The sequence below is a fragment of the Theropithecus gelada genome, chromosome 19, assembly GCF_003255815.1.
Source record: "Theropithecus gelada isolate Dixy chromosome 19, Tgel_1.0, whole genome shotgun sequence".
NCBI classification, from domain to species: Eukaryota; Metazoa; Chordata; class Mammalia; order Primates; family Cercopithecidae; genus Theropithecus; species Theropithecus gelada.
Genome location: NC_037687.1, coordinates 10,682,656 through 10,708,875, shown reverse-complemented (window position 1 = coordinate 10,708,875; position 26,220 = coordinate 10,682,656). Strand labels below are relative to the sequence as shown.

The following is a 26,220-nucleotide window of genomic DNA, read 5'->3' as shown; positions in this document are numbered from 1 at the left end:
GTGTCAGAGTGAGACTCTGTCTCAACAACAACAAAAATACAATTTACCATAACCTAGCTAAGTACCAGCTGTGTACACTAACTTATTTCTTTTCACAGAATCCTGTGTTTCAGGGTTACTGAAGTACAACATAACCGGAATCTATGATTCCATATAGATTTCCAGACCAGAAAATGCTTTATCCTTCCAAGCCACCTCCAGTAACTTATAATACTCATCTGGTAAAATCAGGTTGTTTTTGCAAGAAACTTCCCTGTAACATCCCAATAGTCACGACACTGTCAATTCCCCGGTTTTGTATTTTTAATAGGGATGAGGGTCGGGCATGGTGGCTCACGTCTGTAATCCCAGCACTTTGGGAGGCCGAGGTGGGCAGATCACCTGAGGTCAGGAGTTTGAGACCAGCCTGACCATTGTGATGAAATCCCATCTCTACTAAAAAATACGAAAATTAGCCAGGCATGGTGGCATGAGCCTGTAATCCCAGCTACTCAGGAGGCTGAGACAGGAGAATTGCTTGAACCCAGGAAGCGGTGGTTGGGGTGAGCCGAGATCGTGCCATTGCACTCCAGCCTGGGCAACAAGAGCAAAACTCTGTCTCCAAAAAACAAGTCTCTATTATTTTTCCAATTTTCTTTAAGACTATATTTAAGGCCGGGCGCGGTGGCTCAAGCCTGTAATCCCAGCACTTTGGGAGGCCGAGACGGGCGGATCACAAGGTCAGGAGATCGAGACCATCCTGGCTAACACAGCGAAACCCCGTCTCTACTAAAAACACAAAAAATTAGCCGGGCGAGGTGGCGGCGCCTGTGGTCCCAGCTACTCGGGAGGCTGAGGCAGGAGAATGGCGGGAACCCGGGAAGCGGAGCTTGCAGTGAGCTGAGATCTGGCCACTGCACTCCAGCCTGGGCGACAGAGCGAGACTCCGTCTCAAAAAAAAAAAAAAAAAAAAAGACTATATTTAAAAATAAAAACTTTAAAAAAACGAAAATGTTATTTTATTTATTTTTTTGAGACGGAGTCTCACTCTTGTCACCCAGGCTGGAGTGCAGTGGTGCAATCTCAGCTCACTGCAAGCTCCACCTCCCAGATTCACGCCATTCTCCTGCCTCAGCCTCCTGAGTAGCTGGGACTACAGGCGCCCACCACCATGCCCGGCTAATTTTTTGAATTTTTAGTAGAGACGGGGTTTCACCATGCTAGCCAGGATGGTCTCGATCTCCTGATGTCATGATTCACCTGCCTCGGCCTCCCAAAGTGCTGGGATTACAGGCTTGAGCCGCCGTGCCCAGCCACTTATTTTACTTTTTGAGACAAATTGTTTCACTCTGTTGTCCAGGCTGGAGTGCAGTGGCACCATCATGGCTCAATGCAGCATTGAACTCCCAGGCTCAGGTGATCCTCCCACCTCAGCCTTCCAACTAGCTGGGACTACAGACATGGTCCACTATGTCTGGCTAATTTTTCTATGTATATGTATTTTCAATTCTCATTCAACACCTTTGGTAAATTTTTGTATTTTTTGTAGAGACGGGGTTTCACCATATTGCCCAGGCTGGTGTTGAACTCCTAGGCTCAAGTGATTCGCCTGCTTTACCCTTCCAAATATTTTAGTTTTTGAGAAAGGTCTCACTATGTTGCCTAAACTGGTCTTGAACTCCTGATCTCAAGCAATCCTCCTACCTCAGCCTCCCAAAGAGCTGGGAATGGCAAAAATGTTACTTATCAAAATGAAAGGCCGGGTGTGGTGGTTCACTCCTATAATCCCAGCACTTTGGGAGTGCAAGGCAGGCGGATCACCTGAGGTCAGGAGTTCAAGACCAGCCTGGCCAACACAGTGAAACCCCATCTCTACTAAAAATACAATTTGCCGGGCATGTGAGCACATGCCTGTAATCCCAGTTACTCCAGAGGCTGAGGCAGGAGAATCGCTTGAACCTGGGAGGCAGAGGTTGCAGTGAGCCGAGATGGCGCCACTGCACTCCAGCCGGGGAGACAGAGCAAGACCCTGTCTCAAAAAAACAAAAACAAACAAAAAAAAGGAAAACAAAACAAAACGAAAGAGAACAGATCACAGAATAAAAACATTTCAGCTCAAATTTTATTTAGTTAATTATTATTCTTTTTTGTAGCGTCGGAGTCTTGCTATGTTACTCGGGCTGGCCTCAAGCGATCCTCTTGCCTCAATTTGGAAAATGCTGGGATTACAGACGTGCATCACCACGCCAGGCCACAACCCAAACTTTAAAAAGAGAATCTAAGTGGTCTTAGAAGAGTTTGCAAGTCACCTGACCAGTGTGGTACCTCCTTAAGGAGGGCCTCTGAGGCCCAATGAAAAAGGCTTATATAAAAGGCTCATGACCAGCTCTGCCAGTGATGAACATGTGTCAAGTCGTTCTGCTGTCCCAACTCCTGGACCAAGGTGGCTCGGAATTAGCTTCAGCTAATAAAGAACAAAGACGGGGGGCGGAAAGGCTCCCCAAACTTGCGCAAATCCAGTGAGAAAACACTTTGCACATCATCTGTCTCAGTTGTTCTGCAGGTGAGGCACACTCACAGCTGCACTACCCCAGGCAAGCAGTTTGCCAGAACTCGGGAGCCTCAGGGTTTCATCTCGGGGCCTCCGCCTGCACCAGCGAGTGGGCCTGGCTCAGGGCGAGCCTGTCCTTTTTTTCCTTCTGCAAGACCTGCTCCTCCCACAGCGCCTGGTCCACCTGATCGTCGGTGAGCACGACAGGCTTGTACTTCTCATCGAAGAGCCGCTCGTTGGTCTCGGAATGCAGCTGCTGGGGCCCCACCACCCGCAAATGCGCCGGCAGGTGCAGGAATTCGTCGTCGTTGATGTCGCAGTCGCGCATCCGGGCCCCCAGCACCCACCAGCGACCCACGAAGCCCACGTCCAGGACCCGGCCGGGGAAGTCGGTCCAGCGGGGCTGCAGGTAGCGGCAGCGCGCCTGGTAGAGGCTGGCCTGGGCGTCGAAGGGCGCCTCGTACACCAGGGAGCAGAGCCCTAGGTTGACGTGGCGCAGGCGGCCACGGCCCCGCAGCCAGAGCAGCCGCTGCACGAAGGCTTCGGACTCGCGGTTGCGGGTGGCCGGCGCCAGCAGCAGGAGGGTCCCCGACGCCTCCAGCAGCGCCTCCTCGAAAGCACCCTCGCTCGGCGCCAGCGTGAAGCAGGCCGCCGCGCCGCCCAGCAGCCCCACATACACGGCCGCGCGCCCCGGCCGGGCACTAGCCTCCGCCGCCGCGTCCCTGCAGGCCTCGGCATAGTCCCGGAGCAGCGCGCGGGCCCAGGACCCTGAGGGGAGAGGAGCGCGGTAAGAGTGATCCGACAGCGGCGGCCACCCACCCTGCCGCCTTCCGCCGCTACTCACCCAGCCGCGCCCACACTCCCGGCTTCGCCGCTGCAGCGTCGCCCGCCTCTGCACGGCGCCTGGACCAAAATCTCCTCAGAGCCGCCGCGGCCATCCTCTTCCGTCTTGGGGGTCCTTGCTCCGGAAAGAAACTCTCGATACCCGAAGTTAAAAGCCCGGGAGGCTCTTCTGCGCAAGCGCCAACTTTACCGGAAGTGGCTTCCCAACGGGAAAGGATAGAAAGAGGACCGGCGCCGGATGTTGCTGTCCGGTCCGAGTCGGGTAGACTCTGACGGGTAGGCCAGCAGCGCAGTCGCAGAGAGCCCCAGCCACGCCGGCCCAGGTGGCCTCCGGTGAGGAGGGCGGAGCGCACCTGTGGCGACGGGGCGACGAGTTCAAGCCTCCGTGGGTGCAGCTGGCCGCCAGGTAGGGCTGGGGGCCGAGGGACCGGCGTGGGGGCGTGGGGGGAGCGTGCCTGACCGGTCTCTGTCCTCAGCGAGGGATGCGAAGACGCCCCTGAACGACCATGGCATCGGCTGACGAGCTGACCTTCCACGGTGAGTGCGGCCCCGACGAGGCCGGATCTCCTACTCCCGTCCCTTGCCAGAACCTCCCCGCCATGCGGCTTCCAACTTCTCTACCCCAACCCTAGGCGGCTGTGAACCCTGACCCAGGAGTGAGACCCATCCCTGACCCGAACCCCGCCCCCGCCCTGAACTCAGACCTCAAACCCGAGCCTCATGTCTCCAGACCCTGACCCCATCCCAGGGCCAACCCTAAGTTGCAGTTCCACTTTAGGAGGAAGGGAACAGACGCCCTCCGGATGCCTCCAAACTGAGGGAGTTGGGCCCCACCTTGGGGGAGATCAATGGCTCAGCAGAGCCTCCGCCCCCAGATGAGCATTGACTTGGCTGGAGCCCAGTCGAATTCTTTCCACCCCTCAAGCGTGCGTGTGTCCCATGTCCCTGCTCCACAGAATTCGAGGAGGCCACTAATCTTCTGGCTGAGACCCCAGATGCAGCCACAACCAGCAGAAGTGATCAGCTGACCCCACAAGGGCACGTGGCTGTGGCCGTGGGCTCAGGTGGCAGCTATGGAGCCGAGGATGAGGTGGAGGAGGAGAGTGACAAGGCCGCGGTGAGTCCCTGTGTCCTGCCTCTGTGCAGCTCCCGGCTGATCCACGCTGTCGGGGCAGGCGCTGAATGCCCGCAATGTGCAGCTCCTGCAGGAGAAGCAGCAGCAGCAGCAGCCCGGATTCTGGACCTTCAGCTACTATCAGAGCTTCTTTGACGTGGACACCTCACAGGTCAGGCCTGGGGAGGCAGGTGAGGTGGGGCTCAGAGTTACGCTCAGGGTTCAGCCACACTTTCCCTGGGCAGGGTGCTGGTGATGGCGAGTGCAGGTGAAGGAACTGTGGTGCTCTCAAAGGGTTATGGTGGGACTGGTTATGGATCGGGACTGTAGGAACACAGGGGACACACACAATCTCGTGGGTTAGAGGAAGACCTCGTGGAGGACGTGAGGAATTGGCTGAAACCTAAAGGAGAAGGAACGCTTCCTGGGGAATGGGGGAGGGGAGCTGAAGTATGTTCCAGGCAAAGGGAACAGCATATGCAGAAGATCAAAGATGGGCTGGGGGCAGTAGCTCCCCGCCTGTAATTCCAGCACTTCGGGGGACCGAGGTGGGCAGATCACCTGAGCGCAGGAGTTCAAGACCAGCCTGGCTAACATGGTGAAACCCCATCTCTACTAAAAATACAACAAAATCAGCCAGGCTTGGTGGCGAGGCCCTGTAATCTCAGCTACTCTGGAGGCTGAGGCAGGAGAATCGCTTGAACCTGCGAGGCAGAGGTTGCAGTGAGCCGAGATCACGCCAGTGCACTCCAGCCTGGGCAAAAAGAGTGAGACTCTATCTCAAAATAAATAAATAAATAAAATAAAAATACAAAAATTAGACCGGGCGTGGTGGCTCATACCTGTAATCCCAGCACTTTGAGAGGCCAAGACAGGCAGATCACGAGGTCAAGAGATCGAGACCATCCTGGCTAACACGGTGAAACCCCGTCTCTACTAAAAATACAAACAAATTAGGGCGTGGGTGCAGGCGCCTGTAGTCCCAGCTACTTGGGAGGCTGAGGCAGGAGAATGGCGTGAACTCGGGAGGCGGAGCTTGCAGTGAGCCAAGATGGCGCCACTGCACTCCAGCCTGGGCGACAGAGTGAGACTCTGTCTCAAAAAACCAAAACAAAACAAAACAAAAATACTAAAATTAACCAGGTGCAGTGGTTGGGCACCTGTAATCCTAGCACTTTGGGATGCCGAAGTGGTGGATCACTTGAGGTCAGGAGTTGGAGACCAGCCTGGCCAACATGGTGAAACCCCATCTCTACTAAAAATACAAAAATTAGCCAGGCATGGTGGCGCATGGCCTGTAGTCCCAGCTACTCAGGAGGCTGAGGCATGAGAATCACTTGAATCTGGGAGGCAGAGGTGGCAGTGAGCCAAGATCATGCCACCGCATTCCAGCTGGGAGGACAGAGTGACACTCCATCTCAAAAAGAAAAAGGGGGCTGGGGCTGGGCGCAGTGGCTCACGCCTGTAATCCCAGCACTTTGGGAGGCTGAGGTGGGCATATTACCTGAGGTCAGGAGTTTGAGACCAGCCTGGTCAACATGGCAAAACCCTGTCTCTACTAAAAATACAAAAATTAGTCGGGCGTGGTGGCACACGCCTGTAATTCCAGCTACCCAGGTGGCTGAGCCAGGAGAGTTGCTTGAGCCCAGGAGGCAGAGGTTGCAGTGAGCAGAGATCGTGTCACTGCACTCTATCCAGCCTGGCCGACAGAGTGAGACTCTGTCTAAAAAAAGAAAAAAAAGAGGGAAAGGCTGAGTTCTTTCAGGTGGGGCATGGAGACAGGAGGGTGGAGGTCAGCAGGGAAGGAGCCTCTCAGGACAAGGGAGAAGCTCCTGGCAGGCCTCCATCCTTGACTTCGGCCTTGCCCCCAGGTCCTGAACCGGATCAAAGGCTCACTGCTGCCCCGGCCTGGCCACAACTTTGTGCGGCACCATCTTCGGAATCGGCCGGATCTGTATGGTGAGTGAGGTACATTTGGTTCCTTGATGGATCACTCAACAAATGTGGCCTGAGTTGCAGACACCAGTGTACAGCTGAGGACAAATCAGTCACTCAGAGAGTGTGACTTACCTGCTGTTCAGGGAGACAGACATGAAGGACTGCAGAGGGTGGCGGGTAGAGAGCATATAGGAGGAGCGGCCTTGCTGTTTTGCAGGGTGCAGCAGGGCAGGCCTCCCTGAGCAGGGTGAGGGAATGAGCCTTGTTGGCAACAGGAGGGGTAGGGGAGACCTAGGAAAAGAGGGTTCCAGAAACAGCATAAGCTTCATGGCAGGAACTTGCATGAACTGCAGGGCGGCATTACCACTGGAGTAAATGAGCTGCAGGGAGGTCACAGGTGGGGGGACTCTGACTGTGCCCCCCATCCTCAGGCCCCTTCTGGATCTGTGCCACGTTGGCCTTCGTCTTGGCTGTCACTGGCAACCTGACACTGGTGCTGGCCCAGAGGAGAGACCCCTCCATCCACTACAGCCCCCAGTTCCACAAGGGTAAGCAGGCGGGCAGGACTGATGCCTGGCAGGGCCCCGGGGGGCAGGGGGTGACTGCTCACCTTGCCCCCAGTGACCGTGGCAGGCATCAGCATCTACTGCTACGCGTGGCTGGTGCCCCTGGCCCTGTGGGGTTTTCTGCGGTGGCGCAAGGGTGTCCGGGAGCGCATGGGGCCCTACACCTTCCTGGAGACCGTGTGCGTCTACGGCTACTCCCTCTTTGTCTTCATCCCCATGGTGGTGAGTGTGGCCTGGCGCGGAGTGGGTGGTGGCTGTGTGGGGACACTGGCATGGTCACCTGCTGCCTCATTCCCATGGTGGTGAGGGTGGCCCGGTGCGGAGTGGGTGGTGGCTGTGGGGACTGGCATGGTCACCTGCTGCCTCATTCCCATGGTGGTGAGGGTGGCCTGGTGCGGAGTGGGTGGTGGCTGTGGGGACTGGCATGGTCACCTGCCGCCGTGTTGCTCCCAGGTCCTGTGGCTCATCCCTGTGCCTTGGCTGCAGTGGCTCTTTGGGGCACTGGCCCTGGGCCTGTCGGCCACTGGGCTGGTATTCACCCTCTGGCCTGTGGTCCGTGAGGACACTAGGCTGGTGGCCATGGTGCTGCTGTCTGCGGTTGTGCTGCTCCATGCACTCCTGGCCGTGGGCTGTAAGGTACAGGTCTGGGGTGGCCACAGGTGTACCTCAGGTGGGGCTGAGGGGCTGGGGGGGGGCGTGCGCTGGCCCTGCCTCTGACCCCAGGGGTCTCGTGCAGTTGTACTTCTTCCAGTCGCTGCCTCCGGAGAAGGTGGCTCCTCCACCCCAAATCACATCTCTGCCCTCAAACATCCCGCTGCCCCCTACCCTGCCTCAGTCCATGGCCCCCTCCTAGAGAGGCCCGGGTCCCACAGGTAAGGACTGTTCCCAGCTGGGCTAAGGGGGCTGCCCTCCCACCCCCAGTCAAGGTAAGAGGTTCTGGGGACACTCCCAGACAATTCTTTCTTTCAGGCAACACCTAAGTGGACCAACCCCTCTGCCTGTCCTGCCCCCCAGATGATGACTGAAGGCTCCCTTGACACCTTGAGATGACTCTGCTACTTTCCAGACTTTTCTTACAAAGCAAACACTTTTATTTTCTATGCAAAGGTGATTCAGAGAATTTATATAAAGGCGGGAGAGGGGCAGCCGAGCAGGGAGCTTTGGGACAGGGCTGGGGCCCCCATATCCCCCTGGGCCACCTGCTTTCCCTCCCATGGCTCCCCTGGAACAGGAGAGCGAGCCAAGGGGGCGCCCCAGCCTGGACAGCACCCGCTCCTGCCTGGGTGCACACATGGCGGGCCTGGGTCCGGGCCTGAGCTCCAGCATCTGAGTTTGGGGGTGTCAGAAACAGGGGAGCAGAAGGAGAAGAAAACTGCCTGTGCTGTAACACGTTTCCTTGTTTATTTTTTCTTTCTTTTTCTTTTTTTTTTTTTTTCTGGAGGGAGAGGTCCCTGCAAGGTCCCTTCCCAGGCAGGGGAGGGACGGAAATGCCGTCACAGTAGTAGGGACTGGAGCGTCTACAAGGATGGAGGGGAGCTACTCAGGCCTAACATTAGCTACAAGGAAAAAGAACGCCTTCCGTGACAGATCTTTGAGGTGTCTGTGTCTGCCCCAAGTGGCCGGCAGTGGCCTTCCCTCCGGGCCCAAGGCCTGCAGCCACCTGCTCTAACTCTGGGTGGGGGGAGCTGGGGGGACTGCAGGGGCTCGGGGACAGGACAGCAGCAAGAGGCAGGGGCCGAGGACGGAGGCCTTCCCGACAGTGGGGTGGGTTGTACATTCAAGTGTGAGGTGAACCCTTTGGTGGGGAGGGGGCCCCTGAAGCCTCGGCGGGGCCACCCCTCCCTGCGGCGCCTCTGAGTCTAGGGAGAGGGGCTGCTGGCTCGGCCCGGCCGGCCTGGCTTCACAGAGGGTCTGCGGATTGACACTGGTTCTTTTCGTAAAAAAATAAAATTAAAAAAAGCAGCATGTCACGTCCATTGTGACCAAGGCCTGGTCGTCGAAGGGGAGGCCCCGCCTGGCCAGGCTACCTTCCCACTGGAGACAGGCAGGGGAACAGGTGCTAAGGGACCTGGCAGGCAGGGCTGGCAGGTCCCATGGCGCCTGTTCCAACAGATGACAATCCCAGGTCAGGGTGGAGCGGGCAGGAGGGGGACGAGGGCTCCCACGACATGATTTTGTGTAAAATATGGCAGCGACACACGCTCAGGGCTGGGAGGTGGGGGTTAGGGTGGGGATGGCGGCAACATCGTGTAAAAAAGTGTCCCAGTTCCCATAGCAAAGAGGGCTGTGACCGGGTGTTCGGGCTTCTCCAGTACAAGGGGGAAAGCCGCCCGGCGGGGGGGCGGGCGGGGACATCATTTGGTTTCCTGGTGCTGTCAGTCCGCGGGGCAGGCCCCTAGCTCCCGTAGTGCATGGTGTTGGTCGGGATGGACATGGGCGACGCCATGGAGATGGCAGGGCCGCCCATGGTGAACTGGCTGTTGACTGCATAGTGGGCACTGGTGCCGCCACCACCGCTGCCCTGGGCGCCGGAGGACCCTGTGGGGCAGGCGATGGCAGTGAGGGGCTGCCCTGGCCCACCCAGCCCCCAGGCAGAGTCACAGAGAGAAAGGGCAGGCAAGAGGGCAGGCGGGCGGCCGGACAGAGGATGGCGACTCACACGCTAGCTCGGCCCCCACGGGCCCTGCCCCCGCCACCCTCATTACCTTGGACAATCCCCGTGCTCATTATGGAGCCCATCCGGGAGTGGGTGTGATTGACAATCCCCGTGTTGGCTGCGCAGCAAGAGGGAGGAAAGAAGGAAGGGAGACGGCGTCACCGCCCCCAGCCACCCAGCCCATGCGCAGCAGCAGGCTGCAGAGCGAGGCAGAGAGGACGGAGGGCCTCAGCCGAGAGCCCCCTGGAAGAGGAAAAGGCGAAAGGACCAAGCACAGGCCGACCCTGGTTGCCACAGGCCCTTCCCGGCCTCTGGGCAGTCCTGGGCACGGCTCTCTGCTGACCCTGGCCCTGGGGGACACTCACCTAAAGGAATCAGGTTGTTGTGGCCCACACTGGAGCCACTGGCAATAACACTGCTCAGGTCGTAGGCGGTCGGCATCCCTGTGCCCAGAGAGGGGAGACGTCAGGGCTGGAGGCAGAGGGGCCAGGCCTGCGGTGAGGGCGGCCTCCCGGGTTGGCTGGGCATTGGGGCGTGCCCTGCTCACCTGCCACGGCCATCCCGCTGCTGAGGTTGTAGGTGCTGCCTGTGTTCCACATGTTTTCCGAGGGAGATGTGTAGTGGGAGCCGGGTGGGGGTGAGGGTGTCGTGCCTGTGTATCTGTGGCAGAGACAGAGCCATGGGCAGGGGCAAGGGGGCTGCAGGGCTGGGGCGCCCCCACCCCGTGCAGGTAGGGTGCCCCTCCTACCTGAAGAAGGGGTTTTTTAGATCCAGGAGGTTACTGGACTTAGAGCCGGTCTGGTCCACCTGGGCCACAATACTGATGTCGTAGCTCTGTCTGTGGAGAGGGTGCAGGCCGCGGCGTGAGTGGCTGGGCAGATGGACCCCTGCCCCCCACCACCAGCCCCAGGGAGCAGTCACACCTCTTGTTGGCAATAAGCAGACATGTCCCTGAGAGCGTGTCCCCTGCCTTGGCGAACAGTGGTGACTGGAACAGGCACCGCACCTGGTACCAGTGAGTCAGGGGCTCTGTCGGGGCTGTGGACAGCCACACGGTCATTCTGTGGAGCAGGGACAGGCACGTACTTGACTGGGCCAACGCCATCACTGGAGCCACCACCTTGTATGCCTTGAGTCCTCCCCAAGCACCTGCCCCCTCTGCCAGGGACCCCCGGGACGGGCTGGCCCCCAGGCATTCCCAGACACATACATGAGCAGGCATACATGTACACACGAGGGACCTGCAGCCACAAGATCCCTGCTCACCCTGACATGTGCCAAGAGACAGACACAGGCCCATGAGGGACAGACACTGGGAACACAGGACACACAGGACACACACACACCCCACCCACAACAGTCTCTTGCTCTGAGACAGGCTCTCACTCCCATTGGAAGGGATGGTGGAACCTGGAGCCACGTTCCACCCTCCCAGTCAGGTTGCAGCTGTAGGAAGCCCTGGGAGTGGGGAGGAGGCAGCACGGGCTGCTCTGCGGCACTCACATGGAGCCGATGAAAGCAACGTCAAACCAGAAAGCCAGGCCATGGACCAGCCCTGAATGCAGCATGTGGAATTTGAATGGGATTTCTATCCTGGAAGGCAAAGGGCAGTGGCTGCTGGGGAAGCCAGACAGGCGCTGCCAAGAGAGAAGAGGGGGTGCCAGGTGCAGAGGCCCGGGGCCCCGCCCACCACCTGCCCTGGGACGGCAGGATGTCGGTGGCCCTGACCTTCGGCCTGAGGCAGGCCTGGGAGGATGGAGTGTGGGTGCCGGTACCTGTGCAAATCTCCTTCTTTGGCTTCTAAGAAGTTCACCGTGTACTTGACAGACTTGGCCATCAGGATCCGGATGTCAAATGTGTCCTGGGAGAGACAACAGGTGTGACCTGGCATCTGGTGCCAAGGCCGACATGGAAGGGGAGAGCCCTGCCCCTCCCCCTAGGTCTGGCCACGGCTTCTAGGCTGTGCAGCTAAAACTAGCTTGCTCTTCTCAGACACGCTGCAAGAAGGGTGAACTGGCACAACGCCACCAAGGGCAATTAGGTGACAGCTCTCAAAATGACAAGTGTTTATCCACATAAAAGATTTGGCACTACAGGAATTTAACCTCCAGATACATGAATACATCAACAAACTTACATGTATAATTACAGATTGTCCGTGGTAGCGACACACTGGAAACCATCTAATTAAACCAATGATGGCTCACCCATCAAAGACCATGCACACGTGAGAATGAAGAGGCTCTTTATGAACAGATGGGGAAAGATCTCCAAGCTAAATCATTAAGCAAGTTAACCAAAAAAGCAAGTTAAAGAACTAAGTGCTAGGCGGATGTGGAATTGCATGCCTGTAACTCCAGCTACTCAGGAGGCTGAGGCAGGAGGATTGCTTAAGCCCAAGACTGAATCAAGCCTGGGAAACACAGGGAGACCCTGTCTCTTAAAAACATCATCAACAACACCACTGTTGCTGCTGTCCACTCCCAGCGATGTTTATATCTGACTAACACACCTGCCATGAACTATGTCAACCGGATAAAATATAAAAAAAGAATAAACCAGTTGTTGGAAGCACTGGTGACCAACCAGAGCAGCCAGGACTTTGGGGATCAAGCTCCTGGAAAGGAAGGAAGTGCCGTTTCTGGAGGGAGCCCTTTCTGGCCTCTGCCTTTCCCCATGGGGAGGGCAGAAAACGGCCACCTTGACCTTTCAGCAGCTTCCCTGGGTGGGGAAAGCAAAATGGGAGCTCCAGGTTACCAAGGCAGCTTGGACTCAAGGGGCCGTGATGTCAAAGCAAAGGGAAATAAGTGCAGGAGGGTGAGGTGGGTGGTGCACACTCAGTGCACTTGTGAAATTGGCCAACTCCTGAGCTTCAAGTGGGGCAGGGCATCAGAGGCTAAGACACCAAGCAGAAAGCTGCTAATAAGAGGCTTAAGGCCAGGTGCAGTGGCTTACGCCTATAATCCGAGCACTTTGGGAGGCCGAGGCGGGCGGATCACCTGAGGTCAGGAGTTCAAGACTAGCCTGGGTAACACAGTAAGGCCCCACGTCTACAAAAAAATAAATTGGCTGGGCATGGTGGCACACTCCTATAGTCCCAGCTACTTGGGAGGCTGAGGCAGGAGGATCACTTGTATCTGGGAGGTCGAGGCTGAAGTAAGCCATGAAGTGATTGAGCCACTGTACTCCAGCCTGGGGAACGGAGTGAGACCCTGTTTCAAAAAACAACAATAAAACCTAACGGGTGGTTCAGCAGCATATTGGTAATGAGGCTAACCACTGGGCTTGCATTAAGAGTACTGAGGGCTGTACCCTGAAGCAGCCGCTTCTCAAACTGTGGTCCCTTCCAAGGCACCCTCATAATAATACAAAATTTTCATAATACCACCAAAATATTTCCTGCTTTTTTCACTCATTCACTCCCCAGTGATATCACAAAAGACTGAACACACTGGGCATGGTGGCTCATGCCTGTGATCCCAGCACTTTGGGAGGCTGAGGTGGGTGGATCACCTGAGGTTAGGAATTCAAGACCAGCCTGGCCAACACGGTCCAAACCCCATCTCTACTAAAATTACAAAAATTAGGCGGGTGTGGTGGTGCATGCCTGTAGTCCCAGCTACTCAAGAGGATTAAGCGAGAGAATTGCTTGAACCCTGGAGGCGGAGGTTGCAGTGAGCCAAGATTGCGCCACTACACACACCAGCCTGGGTGAAAGAGCTAGACTCTGTCTCAAAAAAAAAAAATATGGGGGGCAGGGCTGGGTGTGGTGGCTCACGTCTATAATCCCAGCATTTTGGGAGGCCAAGGCAGGCGGATCACCTAAGGAGGAGTTTCAGACCAGCCTGGCCAACATAGCAAAACCCCATCTCTACTAAAATTACAAAAAATTAGCTGGGAGTGGTGGCAAGCGCCTGTAATCCCAGGTACTCAAGAGGCTGAGAATTGCTTGAGCCCGGGAAGTGGAGGTTGCAGTGAGCTGAGATCATGCCACAGCACTCCAGCCTGGGCAACAGAGCAAGATTCCGTCTCCAAAAAAAAAAAAAAAAAAAGGATGGAAAAGACAGAAAAGAGTATAACAATCATCTGAGATATGGTGAAAAGGTCCACTGTACATATAATCGGAATCCCAGAAGGAGAAAGAGAATGGGGCAGAGGTAGTGTTTAAAGAGATATTATCCAAGATTGTCCAAGAGTTTCCCAAAACAAATGAAAAACATCAAAAGCAGGGGGAAAACAGAATAAACGGAACTTTTTTTTTTTTTTTTTTTTTTTGAGACGGAGTCTCGCTTTATCGCCCAGGCTGGAGTGCAGTGGCCGGATCTCAGCTCACTGCAAGCTCCGCCTCCCGGGTTTACGCCATTCTCCTGCCTCAGCCTCCCGAGTAGCTGGGACTACAGGCGCCCGCCACCTCGCCCGGCTAGTTTTTTGTATTTTTTTAGTAGAGACGGGGTTTCACCGTGTTAGCCAGGATGGTCTCGATCTCCTGACCTTGTGATCCGCCCGTCTCGGCCTCCCAAAGTGCTGGGATTACAGGCTTGAGCCACCGCGCCCGGCCTTGAACTTTTTTTTTTATTTTGAGACAGAGTCTCACTCTGTTACCCAGGCTGGAGTGCAGTGGCCCGATCTCGGCTCACTGCAAGCTCCGCCTCCCAGGTTCACGCCATTCTCCTGCCTCACCCTCCCAAATAGCTGGGACTACAGGCGTCCCCACCACGCCTGACTAATTTGTTTTGTTATTTTTAGTAGAGACGGGGTTTCACCCTGTTAGCCAGAATGGTCTCAATCTCCTGACCTCATGATCCACCTGCCTCGGCCTCCCAAAATGTTGGGATTACAGGCATGAGCCATCGTGCCCGGCCCAGAACTTATTTTTTTAAAGGAAGGCAAAAAAGTAAAGAAACAGGTCAGATTAATAGAAAAATAAAAGATCATAGATTTATACCCACACAAGTTTATTAAATGTAAATGGTCTAAATATTCTAAAAGACAAAAATGTTCAATCTTGTTTAAAAAAAAAACCTCAAGACCCAATTGTATGCTACTTACAAAAAATAAATCTTTTTTTTTTTTTTTCTTTTTTTGAGACGGAGTCTCGTTCTGTCGCCCAGGCTGGAGTGCAGTGGCATGATCTCGGCTCACTGCAACCTCTGCCTCCTGGGTTCATGCCATTCTCCTGCCTCAGCCTCCCGAGTAGCTGGGACTACAGGACCCCGCCACCACGTCCGGCTAATTTTTTGTATTTTTAGTAGAGACGGGGTTTCACCGTGTTGGTCTCAATCTCCTAACCTTGTGATCTGCCTACCTCGGCCTCCCAAAGTGCTGGGATTACAGGCGTGAGCCACCATGCCCAGCTTTTTTTTCCTTTTGATTTCTGAATCATGGATGTATCAAAAATCTCAAGTAAAATCAATCAACAAATCACATCAGCTCACCAAGGATAAATTCATCTAGTAACGGTTCTTTTTTATTTTTACTATTTTAATTTTAAAAATAGCGATGGTGTCTCTGTGTTGCCCAGGCTGATCTTGAACTCCTGAGCCTAAATGCCCCTCCTGCCTTAGCCTCATCTAATAATGGTCCGCATGTATTGCATGTTTGCTGTATGCTAAGTGTCTACATGCATTGACATTTTTGGCCCAAATCTTTGTGAGAGAGCTCTGTGCAGGGCAGAGGAGAGGGCTCAGAGAGGGGTCATAGCTTCCTGAGGGCTGCACAGCTGCAGAGCAATGGCAAGTGATCACTGCAGCAGTGCCCTGGAGGCCCTACTCACCACCACAGGCTGCCGGAAATACTCATCCACCGCGGCGCCTCGGAGGGCCGACAGGTCCACTCCATGGAACGATGGCTGGTACCTGTGGACAGGCCCCAGCCCCACAGCAAAGTCAAGGCTGCAGAAGAGGCAGGCGGGGTAGCCCCGTCTTCTCTCCCAGTCAGCCCTCATCTAGCCTAAGTCTTTCAGAAAAAGAGGAGTGGGGGCCCCCGGGGGAGCTGGGCTGTCCCTGACAAGGCAGGCTGTGGGGCCCAGGCGGGACACCAGGGCACACTCACCAGAAGTTGGCCTTGGTGAACTGCTCCATGTAGAGCTGCTCATCCGTGAAGGGTGCAAGGTGGACGTCACCAATGGTAGGAAACATGTTTCCTGGGAGTGGGGCAGGGAGGGGTGCCGGTGTCAGGTGACGCATCCCACAGTGCCTGGCAGAGCTATCAAAGGACATTAAGACCCCCAACCCTGGGTGCTCCCAGCCTGTCATCCATTCGTTCCTGCATTCCTGTGACAACAGCACCGAGCGCCTATTCTGATGAGTGTTTCATCACCACCACGGGCACTTGACCTGCACTAGCTTATGGATTCCACCTGAGACTGGGAGGCCGGTGGCTCATCTTTATGTCCCATTACTAGGCCTGGGAGCTGTGAGGGACCTGCTAGAGCCTCACAGGGAAGCGGGCAGTGCCCAGGATGCGGCCAGGCGCTGCCTCTCAGGCCCTGCCGCCTGTGCACGTATGCAGCTGGGAAAGCAAAGCAAAGTTGCTCTGGACAGAGGGAGGGTGGGCCCCGGGCTACGCCAGCACCACTGGGGACCTCAGTTGAGGCCAAGAGCCGGTGGGGGAAGCTGAATCCACACCATCGGGGCTGCCTAGGTTCTGGCACAGGCACCCAGCCGGCAGGCTGGGCCACTTGGCCTGCCTGGTCTGGGCACACAGACTGAGAGGGAAGGGCAGGGCCTCCCTCTGTGACTCGAGGGCAGACGCGTGAGTCAGGGCCAGCAGCAGGGAGGGCCAGGGCCCCATAGCCCCGCCTGCCCAAAGGAGCACCTGGCCTCCAGATGTGGGCCCCCCAGCCTGGCAAGCCGGGGGAGGAGGTCCTGAGGTATCAGTGGGACTCTGCTTCCTCCTTACGCCTCCAGGCTGTACCCGAGGCGAGAGCTGCGGGGCTGCAGCTGCTGGAACGGGGAGGGAGATGCACATGCTGCGGCTTCTGCCCTGGGGGACCTGGGGGCACCATGGGAAGTGAGCCAGCCTGGAAGGAACCTCTGGCTCCTGCTGACCAGGAGCATGTGACTGGGAGAGGGGAGGACTGCCTTTAACCCCAGGAGCACCCCCCCAACAGGCTCGGCCTCCCCTGTCCCCACAAGCTGGCTGCTGGGCCGTGGGGGGTGCATGCAGCTGCCCACAGAGCCTGACTCCCGTCTGGCCTCACATCCCGTCAGAAGGGGCCCCCTCTGCTGGGGCTGTCTCCACCCCCACCCCCACTATCAGGGCAGAAGGGGAGGAGAGTGGGGCCCACAGCCCCTGGAGCAGCCTTGCCTCCCATACTCACACCGGAGACATGGGACATAGCTGTGGGACGCCACTTCCCACCTGCAGGAGCACAGGCAGTCAGGACCCTAGGGCCTGGATCCAGGGAGGGCCAGATGGAAGCTTTCCCCCGCCCCTGCCTGCACAGGCCCTACCAGCCTGCTGCTGCCCACACTCCATCCCACGGCTGCTACCCTGGCTGGGGACCTGTCCCCTGCCACACACACACACAGCTGCTTGCCTGTACAGAAATGCTCAGACACGCATGTACCTAGCATGAGAAGAGCCACAGACACATGCCTCAGGCGTCAGGGCTGCAGAGACCCCAAGACAGATGGGCAGATAGAAACAGTCACGTAGGCCAGGCACAGTGGCTCACACCTGTAATCCCAGCAGTTTGGGAGGCTGAGGCGGGCGGATCACCTGAGGTCAGGAGTTCGTGACCAGCCTGACCAACATGGTGAAACCCCGTCTCTCCTAAAAATCCAAAACTTAGCCGGGCATGGTGGTACCTGCCTGTAATCCCAGCTACTCAGGAGGCTGAAGCATGAAAATCGCTTGAACTGGGGAGGTGGAGGTTGCAGTGAGCCGAGATCGCACCACTGCACTCCAGCCTGGGCAACAAAAGTGAAACTCTGTCTCAAAAAAAAGAAACAGGCCGGGCGCGGTGGCTCAAGCCTGTAATCCCAGCACTTTGGGAGGCCGAGACGGGCGGATCACGAGGTCAGGAGATCGAGACCATCCTGGCTAACACAGTGAAACCCCGTCTCTACTAAAAAATACAAAAAAAAAAAAAACTTAGCCGGGCGAGGTGGCAGGCGCCTGTAGTCCCAGCTACTCGGGAGGCTGAGGCCGGAGAATGGCGTGAACCCGGAAGGCGGAGCTTGCAGTGAGCTGAGATCCGGCCACTGCACTCCAGCCTGGGTGACACAGCGAGACTCCGTCTCAAAAAAAAAAAAAAAAAAAAAAAAAGAAACAGTCACCCAGTGACCAGAGGCCATACCCAGAGGCATGGATGGGAAGTGACAGATGGGCTTGCCAGACAGCTACCTCACCTCCTCACACATGTACACCCGCAGCCACACCCCTGCATTTGTACACATGCTCGACCCCTCAACGCCTGGACTGTGAGGAGAACAGGGCTCGGTGGGGAACTGCTGATCACAGAACCTGTCCCAATCACCACTCGCAGCCACAGGCTGTCCTGCAGGAGCAGGACATGGGATGGCAGAGGTGCCAGAGCTCCTCCATACCCTGTGCGGGCAGGTGGGCAGCTGGGTGTCTGGCCATGTTTGGGGCCCGGGACTCCAGAAGCCACAGCTGGCTGGAGTGGGGTTGGGGTGGGAGTGTGGGGAAAGCCCAGGCTTCCCTGAACCCTGGGCCACCGACAGCAAGCAGGGAGCTGAAGCACTGACAGCCTGGCTCTGCGGCAGCCAGGAGCTCCACCGAGGGGCTCGGCCTGTGTACCCGCAATGCTCACCGCTGGGCTTCAGGTACTTCTTGGCGTGGAGGTAGCTCTCCAGCATGCGCTCGTTGAAGAGCATGTAGCCCATGGGCTCCGAGATGATGATGTCCACCTGCTCGGGGAGCGACACCTCCTCCACCTTGCCCGGGATGACCACGATGCGGTCTGTCAGGTTGTTACTCTTCACCAAGACCTGCAGGCAGGCAGGGCCGTGTGGGCTTCCCTGCGTCTTCCTGACGTGGGGCCCTCCCTAGACCACCTCTCAAAGGACAGCCTCCACCTGCACATGGCCATCGGGTCCCCCTCTGCCTCCTTCGCTGGTGCCCCAACCATGGCTGCGATTGGCCATAGCCTGTTAAGAGCTCACTGTGGGCCAGGCACGGCGCCTCACGCCTGCAATCCCAGCAGTTTGGGAGGCCGAGGCAGGCAGATTGCTTGAGCTCATAAGTTGGGAGACTAGTCTGGCCAACATGGCAAAACCCTGTCTCTACTAAAAATACAAAAAAAAAAAAAAAAAATTGAGACAGATTCTCACTCTGTTGTCCAGGCTGGAGGTAGTGGTGCCATCTCGGCTCACTGCAACCTCTGCCTCCCAGATTCTAGCGATTCTCCCACCTCAGCCTCCCGAGTGGCTGGGACTACAGGCACCCACCGCCATGCCCGGCTAATTCTTTGTATTTTTAGTAGAGACGGGGTTTCGCCATGTTGGTCAGGCTGGTCTCAAACTCCTGACCTCAGATGATCCGCCCGCCTAAGCCTCCCAAAGTGGTAGGATTAGAGGACAGCAGCGTCGGCCATGTGAAGACCTGGAAGGAGTCTGAATGTCACTACAGACACAATGCAGCTAAAGCAACAGCGGCACGGCTGGGCATGGGGGTGCTCTGCAGCTGCAAGACAGAGCAAGGATGGCCCCTCCATGACCCAGGTGACCCCAGATCCATGGGAGAGGTAGAGCAGGGACAGGAAGGTGCAGCCTCTGCTGGTGTGAGAGGACGCTCACGTCTACAGCCACGGAACAGCTTTGCTCAGACTTTATGGCCGTAGCTCCTCTCTCGTGATGGGGCTAGGGGGTGGGAGCAGGGGTCGGGGAGGACAGCACGCTGTTTGCTCTTTTTTAGCTTTTACATTTTGAACTTTGTGAATGAAGGTTTCAGTGCAAAAAAAAAAAAAAAAGAAAACAAGGAAATGACCTGTGCCCCTGACTGCCGGTCATGAGGGGAAATCATCCCAGGCCCTGAAGCCCCTCCCTGCAATGACTGTTTTGGGGACAACAAAGAGATCCAAGCACAGAAGTAACGTCCCCAGCCTCCTGGGGGTTCCCAGGCTTCTCTAGGCTGGGGCCGGAATGGCACTCATGGGTGAGGATGAGGCTGGGTGGGCACCAGCGGGCCACTGACCTCGGCGTGCTGGGCCATGGTGCTGGCCTCCACCGCGTAGATTTTCCGTGCTCCAGCTTGGGCGGCAAAAAACGACAGGATCCCAGAGCCACAGCCAACGTCAAGAACGATCTAAGGGAGGAGTGGGAAGTGAGAGCGAGACACAGGAGGTGATGGTGATCTGGAGGTGACAGTGATCATAAGGGATGTGCAAGTTATGAGGCGTCAACACCTGGGTCGGTCTTCACTCTCAGTGTTTGCCCTTTATGGACTCTTGGTCAAAATGAAGCGAGAACTCAAGATGAGCCATGGGCCAGTCCTCTGGGAGAAGCCCTGGGGAAGCTCCCGCTCGGCCCCAACCCTGGGGCCTGCAGGCCTCCAGATCGTCTGGGGCGAGAGGCATGGGCCTCCCCTGGAAGCTCACTGCCAGTTGAAAAGCATTTTTCCAGGGCCTCTGCAGTTTAGCATGGAGGAAAGGGCCCGAGGCGTCGGCGGCAGCGTCTCCCAGTTCCATGCTGACTCGTGGTGCCTGGAGAAGCAGCCTGTCTTGGCTGGGGCAGGTGAGCCGCCCAAGCCCCAGGGCCAGCTGGGTTCCCCGCAGGGCTACTGGCCCCTGTGATGGTCACTCATGGCAGAGTGCAGGCCAGGGTCTGGGAGAACACACCACCTGTTCTGGATTTGTGGGATTGCTTCCACACGAGCAGACCAAGGGCAGACATTCCTGGTGGTGACAGGCATGAGCTTTTGAAGGACAAATGTTCTGGGCACGGTGAGTGCCTGTAAGGGAAGCTGGTGGCAGGTGGGAAGGCCTCAGGGTACCGCTCAGAGCTCCAGATGAATCAGAAAATGAATCTCCATCCTCAGGGAGCGGGAAGGGACTTCACCAATAGACGATACCCTTCCCAGACCTCAGCGGCCAGGACGAGGCTCGGGATGACCCAGCCGGGGCCGACACTCCTCCTGTGTCAGGACAACCCCTCCCTGGGGCCCAGGGCCTGCCATCCTCTGGGATGGTAAGCGATGCTAGGGGGGCATGACCCAGATGCTGGATGAGGAAGATCCACGTGGAGAGATCCCCAAAATACTCGGAGGAAAAAAACAGGCTCCCATTTGATTCAAAAGAGAAAACAGGCTCACGCCCGTAATCTCAGCACTTTGGGAGGCTGAGGTGGATGAACTGCTTGAGGCCAGAAGTTTGAGATCAGCCTGGGCAACATGGCAGAACCCCATCTCAACTAAAAATACAAAAATCAGCCAGGCATGGTGGCATATGACTGTAATCCCAGCTACTTGGGTGGCTGAGGCACAAGAACTGCTTGAACCCAGGAGGCGGAGGCTGCAGTGAGCTGAGACTGTGCCACTGCAGTACAGCCTGGGGGACAGAGTGATAATCTGTCTCAAAAAACCCCCAAAAAACAGAAAGAGAAAACGAAAACTGAGTAAGCCAGGTGCAGTGGCTCATGCCTGTAATCCAAGCATTTTGGGAGGCTGAGGTGGGCGGATCACGAGGTCAAGAGATCGAGACCATCCTGGCCACCATGGTGAAACCCCGTCTCTACCAAAAACTCAAAAATTAGCTGGGCATGGTGGTAGGCGCCTGTAGTCCCAGCTACACAGGTGGCTGAGGCAGGAGAATCGCTTGAACCTGGGAGGCAGAGATTGCAGTGAGCCAAAATTATACCACTGCACTCCAGCCTGGGCAACAGAGCAAGACTCCATCTCAAAAAAAAAAAAAGACACTAAAAACTCTGGTAAATGGGATGAGAAGGGATTACATTTCTACCTCAAGTGATCCATCTGCCTCAGCCTCCCAAAGTGCTGGGATTACAGGCATGAGCCACCGTGCCTGGCCGATTTCTACTTTTGAATACAGACGCTCTGCTCTGCTCTCTCTCTTTAATCATGAGTGCAATCATGAGTGCACGTTATTTGGTGATATTAAAAAGCTTATTTATGGCCGGGCGCGGTGGCTCAAGCCTGTAATCCCAGCACTTTGGGAGGCCGAGGCGGGTGGATCACGAGGTCAGGAGATCGAGACCATCCTGGCTAACATGGTGAAACCCCGTCTCTACTAAAAATACAAAAAACTAGCCGGGCGTGGTGGCGGGCGCCTGTAGTCCCAGCTACTCGGAGGCTGAGGCAGGAGAATGGCGTGAACCTGAGAAGCGGAGCTTGCAGTGAGCCGAGATCGCGCCACTGCACTCCAGCCTGGGTGACACAGCGCGAGACTCTGTCTCAAAAAAAAAAAAAAAAAAAGCTTATTTATTAATTTTGTTCTTGAGGCAGGGTCTCACGCTGGGGCTTAGCCTGGAGAGCAGTGCCCCAATCACAGCTCACTGCAGTTTCAACCTCGCGGGCTCAAATGATCCTCCTGCCTTGGCCTCCCAAAGTGCTAGGATCACAGACAGGTGTGAGCTACTCTGCCCAGCTCAATAAAATAATTGTAAAATATACGCTGATGTCTGCATAGGGAAAAATCTGGAAGAAGAGACTTCATACTGAGGGGCAGCAGCTGTCTCGGAGAGAACTGATAGAGGCCTCTCAAGTCTATAATGTACATGCTGTGTTGAGTTTATATATTAAATGCATTTGTTTTTCTTTTTTGTTTTTTTTTAAGAGACAAGAGTCTCGCTCTGTGGCCCAGGCTGGAGCGCAGTGGTGCAATCATAGCTTACTGAAGCCTCAAACTCCTGGGCTGAAGCGATCCTCCTGCCTCAGCCTCCACAGTAGCTGGGATAAATGCATTTCTAATCTGAGATTTTTGAAGATAAAATGAATGAGCAAAGAAAAAAAAAAAAGGCAGAAGCAGAGAGGTGGGCACGTGCACGGGCCGCTCACCTTGTCCTTGAAGTCAGTGTGGTTTTGCAGGATGGCGCGCTGGTAGGTGCCTGTCCGCACGTAGTCCTGCATCATGTTCTGCTGCTGGGACAGGTAGCCATAAAACTGGAACAGAGACACACCAATGGCACGGGGCACATGGTGGCACGAGGCAGTCAAGGCCCTGGCCAGCCCTGTGATAGAGGAAGGGGCCATCTTAGGCACGAACCTCCCTCAGGAGGCCATGCACCCTCTGCCTGGGCCCCACTAGCAGCTCCAGGAGAGGGAGCAGGAGGCCGGAGGGCAGCCCCCAGGAGGACACCGCCACTATCACTGCAGCCGACGGCAACAGCTGGATGCTGCCTGGACCTGGAAGCCACCCAGGGGAACTCAATATTTGCCACAGGCAGGCTTCTGGCATCGGGGGCCACCTGCCCCATCTTGAGGGCCCCAAAGGAGAAGAGAAGCGCATCGAACAGAGCCCTAGAACTCAGAGCGCCAGGCAGGTGAGGTGTGGTGTCTCTCTGTAAGACAACGGGCGATCGGGAGGCAGCGTGGCACCTGGGCAGGGGCACAGGCTTTGGCATCAGGCAGACCTGGCTTCCCATCTCGGCTCTGTTGCATAATAGCTGTGTGACTTGGAGCAAGTCACTTAACCTCTCTGAGCCTCAGTTTTCTCATCTGTAAAATGGGGATAATAATAGCACTTACCTCCTAGCGTTGTTGGGAGGGTCCAAGTGCTTCTGTGCACGTGACAGCGCTTAGACCAGGGCCTGGCATGCAGGGAGCGCTCAGGGCATTGCAACTGCTCTACCGTTATTCACAATGCCTGTGGCCCTGAGCTCCACCTGTGCTCAGATCCTTCCAGCAACCCTCTCAGGCAGGCACCTGCATCTCCGCTTCACAGATGAGGAAACTGAGGCCCAGCCAGCGGAGGAAACCTGCCCAAGGCTACATGGCCAGTAAGGGACAGAGCCAGGACGGGAACTTGGGTGGGCCTTCCCTGTGCTGCGTGGCCTCCTGCGGGCGGGTGGCAGGGGGGCTGCCGGGTGGAGGCGGCCTGGCTGAGGGCAAGTGTAACCCACCTGGAAGTACTGCACAGCAGAAGACTCCTCTGTCCGCTCGCTGAACACGGACCGCTCCAGGGTGTGGCCCCGGCAGGTTTTCAGGATGTTGTAGAAGGAACAGAAATCTGGAACAGGGAAGCCAAGTCACTGGGGGGCGGTCAGCAACCTGGCATATGGCCATCTGGGAGGGAAGGTTCTGGATGGCCACATGTCCTGATGTTTCTCCCTTAAACATATAGGGCTGGTGATTTCTCTTCCCCGAAAAACAATTTTCCAAGTTTAAAGAAAAGATGAAGGGCAGCCATGCCTGCACCCTGGTGACTGACATGAGAAGAGGACAGGTATCCTGCACGTGGGGCTGGTGTCTGGTGGGAGTGGGCCTGGGGATTCCTCACCAAAGGGCAGCTTGGTGAAGCTCTCTCAAGCACACGCCCACTGGCCTGGGAGTCGAAGCTCTGGCAAATAAGCCCAAGTCCACCCAGAAGCTCAGGGCAGCATCTGTGTGGGGGCAGCAGACACTGCAATGTCCAGTAAAAGGGGACTAGACAAACCCCAGGAGCACAGAAAAGCACAGCAGAGGCCAGGTGCAGTGGCTCACGCCTGTAATCCCAGCACTTTGGGAGGCTGAGGTGGGCAGATCAGTTGTCAGGGTTTTGAGACCAGCCTGGGCAACATAACAAGACCCTGCCACATTAAAAAACAAAAACAAAAACAAAAACAAGAAATAGAAAAGAAAAGCAAGGCAGAGAATCACCAATCACTACCCTTCCCTGAGATGCAACGGTATGTAGCCCTTTAGAACAGGCTCTATCTACTTGGCTGGGCACAGTGGTTCTCAACTGTAATCCCAGGACATTGGGAGGCTGAGGCGGGTGGACTAAGGCCACCCGGGGCAATATAGCAAGACCCTGTCTCTGCAAGAAATAATGAGCCAGGCATGGTGGCTCATGCCTGTAATCCTAACACTTTGAGAGGCTGAGGCGAGTGGATCACTTGACGTCAGGAGTTCGAGACCAGCCTGGCCAACATGGTAAAACCCTGTCTCTACTTAAAATACAGAAATTAGCCAGGGGTGGTGGTGGGTGCCTGTAAACCCAGCTACTCAGTAGGCTGAGGTGGGAGAATCGCTTGAACCTGGGAGGTGGAGGTTGCAGTGAGCCAAGATTGCGCCACTGCACTCCAGCCTCGGCAACGGAGTGAGACTCTGTCTCAAAACTAAACTAAACTAAACTAAAATAAAAGCTACATTTATTAACATAGAATGATAGCCACTAAATTATATCAAGTAAAAAACAAAACAATATTTAAAAGACAATCTCTTTAAAAATTAAAAGACACGGCCGGGCATGGTTGCTCACGCATGTAATCCTAGCACTTTGGGAGGCCGAGGCAGGCGGATTACCTGAGGTCAGGAGTTCAAGACCAGCCTAGTCAACATGGTGAAACCCCCCCGTCTCTACTAAAAATATAAAAAACTAGCCGGGTACAGTGGCACGTGCCTGTAATCCCAGCTACTCGGGGGGCTGAGGCAGGAGAATCGCTTGAACCTGGGAGACGGTAGTTGCAGTGAGCCGAGATCACACCACTGCACTCCAGCCTGGGCGACAGAGCGAGACTCCATCTCAAAAAACAGTAAAAGACACAGTTCGGGATGCGCAAGTTCTGGAGATGGGTGTTAGTGATAGTTGCACAACAATGTGAATGTGCTGCTTGCTACCAAACTACACACTTTAAAAGGGTTAAAATGACCAAATTTTGTTATGTAGATTTTAGCACAACTTTTAAAAACTGACAGAACTGAAATAAAAAATATTAAAATACAAAGTCTTAAGAATGGAAACGGCTGGGTGTGGTGGTTCACGCCTCTAATCTCAGCACTTTGGGAGGCTGAGGCAGGTGGACCACTTGAGGTCAGGAGTTTGAGACCAGCCTGGGCAACATGAAAAGACTCCATGTCAGCTGGGCGCGGTGGCTCACGCCTGTAATCCCAGCACTTTGGGAGGCCGAGGCGGGCGGATCACGAGGTCAGGAGATCGAGATCATCCTGGCTAACACAGTGAAACCCCATCTCTATTAAAAATACAAAAAATTAGCCGGGCGTCGCAGTGGGCACCTGTAGTCCCAGCTACACGGGAGGCTGAAGCAGGAGAATGGCATGAACCTGGGAGGCGGAGCTTGCAGTGAGCCGAGATTGCGCCACTGCACTCCAGCCTGGGCAACAGAGCAAGACTCCATCTCAAAAAAAAAAAAAAAAAGGCCGGGCGCGGTGGCTCAAGCCTGTAATCCCAGCACTTTGGGAGGCCGAGACGGGCGGATCACGAGGTCAGGGGATCGAGACCATCCTGGCTAACACGGTGAAACCCCGTCTCTACTAAAAAATACAAAAAAAAACTAGCCGGGCGAAGTGGCGGGCGCCTGTGGTCCCAGCTACTCGGGAGGCTGAGGCAGGAGAATGGCGTGAACCCGGGAGGCGGAGCTTGCAGTGAGCTGAGATCCGGCCACCGCACTCCAGCCTGGGCGGCAGAGCCAGACTCAGTCTCAAAAAAAAA

The 26,220-nt window shown here is 55.9% G+C and overlaps 3 protein-coding genes across 6 annotated transcripts in view; 1 reads left to right on the top strand and 2 right to left on the bottom strand.

Moving 5' to 3' along the window:
• Positions 1–2,075: 2,075 nt before the first annotated feature.
• Positions 2,076–3,551, bottom strand: TIMM29 (translocase of inner mitochondrial membrane 29). Its single transcript, XM_025367149.1, has 2 exons — positions 3,375–3,551; positions 2,076–3,298 (listed from the first exon to the last, which is right to left on the bottom strand). The coding sequence occupies exons 1-2, from the start codon at positions 3,466–3,468 to the stop codon at positions 2,610–2,612; spliced, it is 783 nt and encodes a 260-aa protein (XP_025222934.1). The 5' UTR covers positions 3,469–3,551; the 3' UTR covers positions 2,076–2,609.
• YIPF2 (Yip1 domain family member 2) lies at positions 3,293–8,927 on the top strand. Of its 3 annotated transcripts, none has more exons than XM_025367146.1 (10): positions 3,293–3,706; positions 3,850–3,910; positions 4,330–4,490; positions 4,573–4,659; positions 6,359–6,446; positions 6,857–6,973; positions 7,047–7,213; positions 7,445–7,627; positions 7,728–7,863; positions 7,961–8,927. In XM_025367146.1, exons 2-9 carry the CDS (start codon positions 3,880–3,882, stop codon positions 7,842–7,844), a joined length of 951 nt encoding a protein of 316 aa, XP_025222931.1. In that variant the 5' UTR covers positions 3,293–3,706; positions 3,850–3,879; the 3' UTR covers positions 7,845–7,863; positions 7,961–8,927. The 3 variants fall into 3 exon arrangements, with proteins under 3 accessions (XP_025222931.1, XP_025222930.1, XP_025222933.1); XM_025367145.1 differs by having other exon boundaries at positions 3,608–3,779; XM_025367148.1 differs by lacking the exon at positions 6,857–6,973 and having other exon boundaries at positions 3,608–3,779.
• The window catches only part of CARM1 (coactivator associated arginine methyltransferase 1), a 54,074-nt gene continuing 35,910 nt past the window's right edge, over positions 8,057–26,220 (bottom strand). The window contains exons 3-16 of one of the 2 annotated variants that reach the window (XM_025367143.1): positions 23,690–23,796; positions 22,626–22,730; positions 19,809–19,919; positions 18,427–18,604; positions 15,699–15,789; positions 15,421–15,502; positions 11,423–11,508; positions 11,151–11,240; positions 10,571–10,708; positions 10,396–10,485; positions 10,195–10,307; positions 10,013–10,090; positions 9,697–9,765; positions 8,057–9,529 (exon numbers count right to left, since the gene is read on the bottom strand). In XM_025367143.1, coding sequence (XP_025222928.1) covers positions 9,387–9,529; positions 9,697–9,765; positions 10,013–10,090; positions 10,195–10,307; positions 10,396–10,485; positions 10,571–10,708; positions 11,151–11,240; positions 11,423–11,508; positions 15,421–15,502; positions 15,699–15,789; positions 18,427–18,604; positions 19,809–19,919; positions 22,626–22,730; positions 23,690–23,796 — 1,481 coding nt within the window. In that variant the 3' untranslated portion in view covers positions 8,057–9,386. The remainder of the gene's footprint in view (positions 9,530–9,696; positions 9,766–10,012; positions 10,091–10,194; positions 10,308–10,395; positions 10,486–10,570; positions 10,709–11,150; positions 11,241–11,422; positions 11,509–15,420; positions 15,503–15,698; positions 15,790–18,426; positions 18,605–19,808; positions 19,920–22,625; positions 22,731–23,689; positions 23,797–26,220) is intronic. The other variant, XM_025367144.1, reaches the window with a different exon arrangement.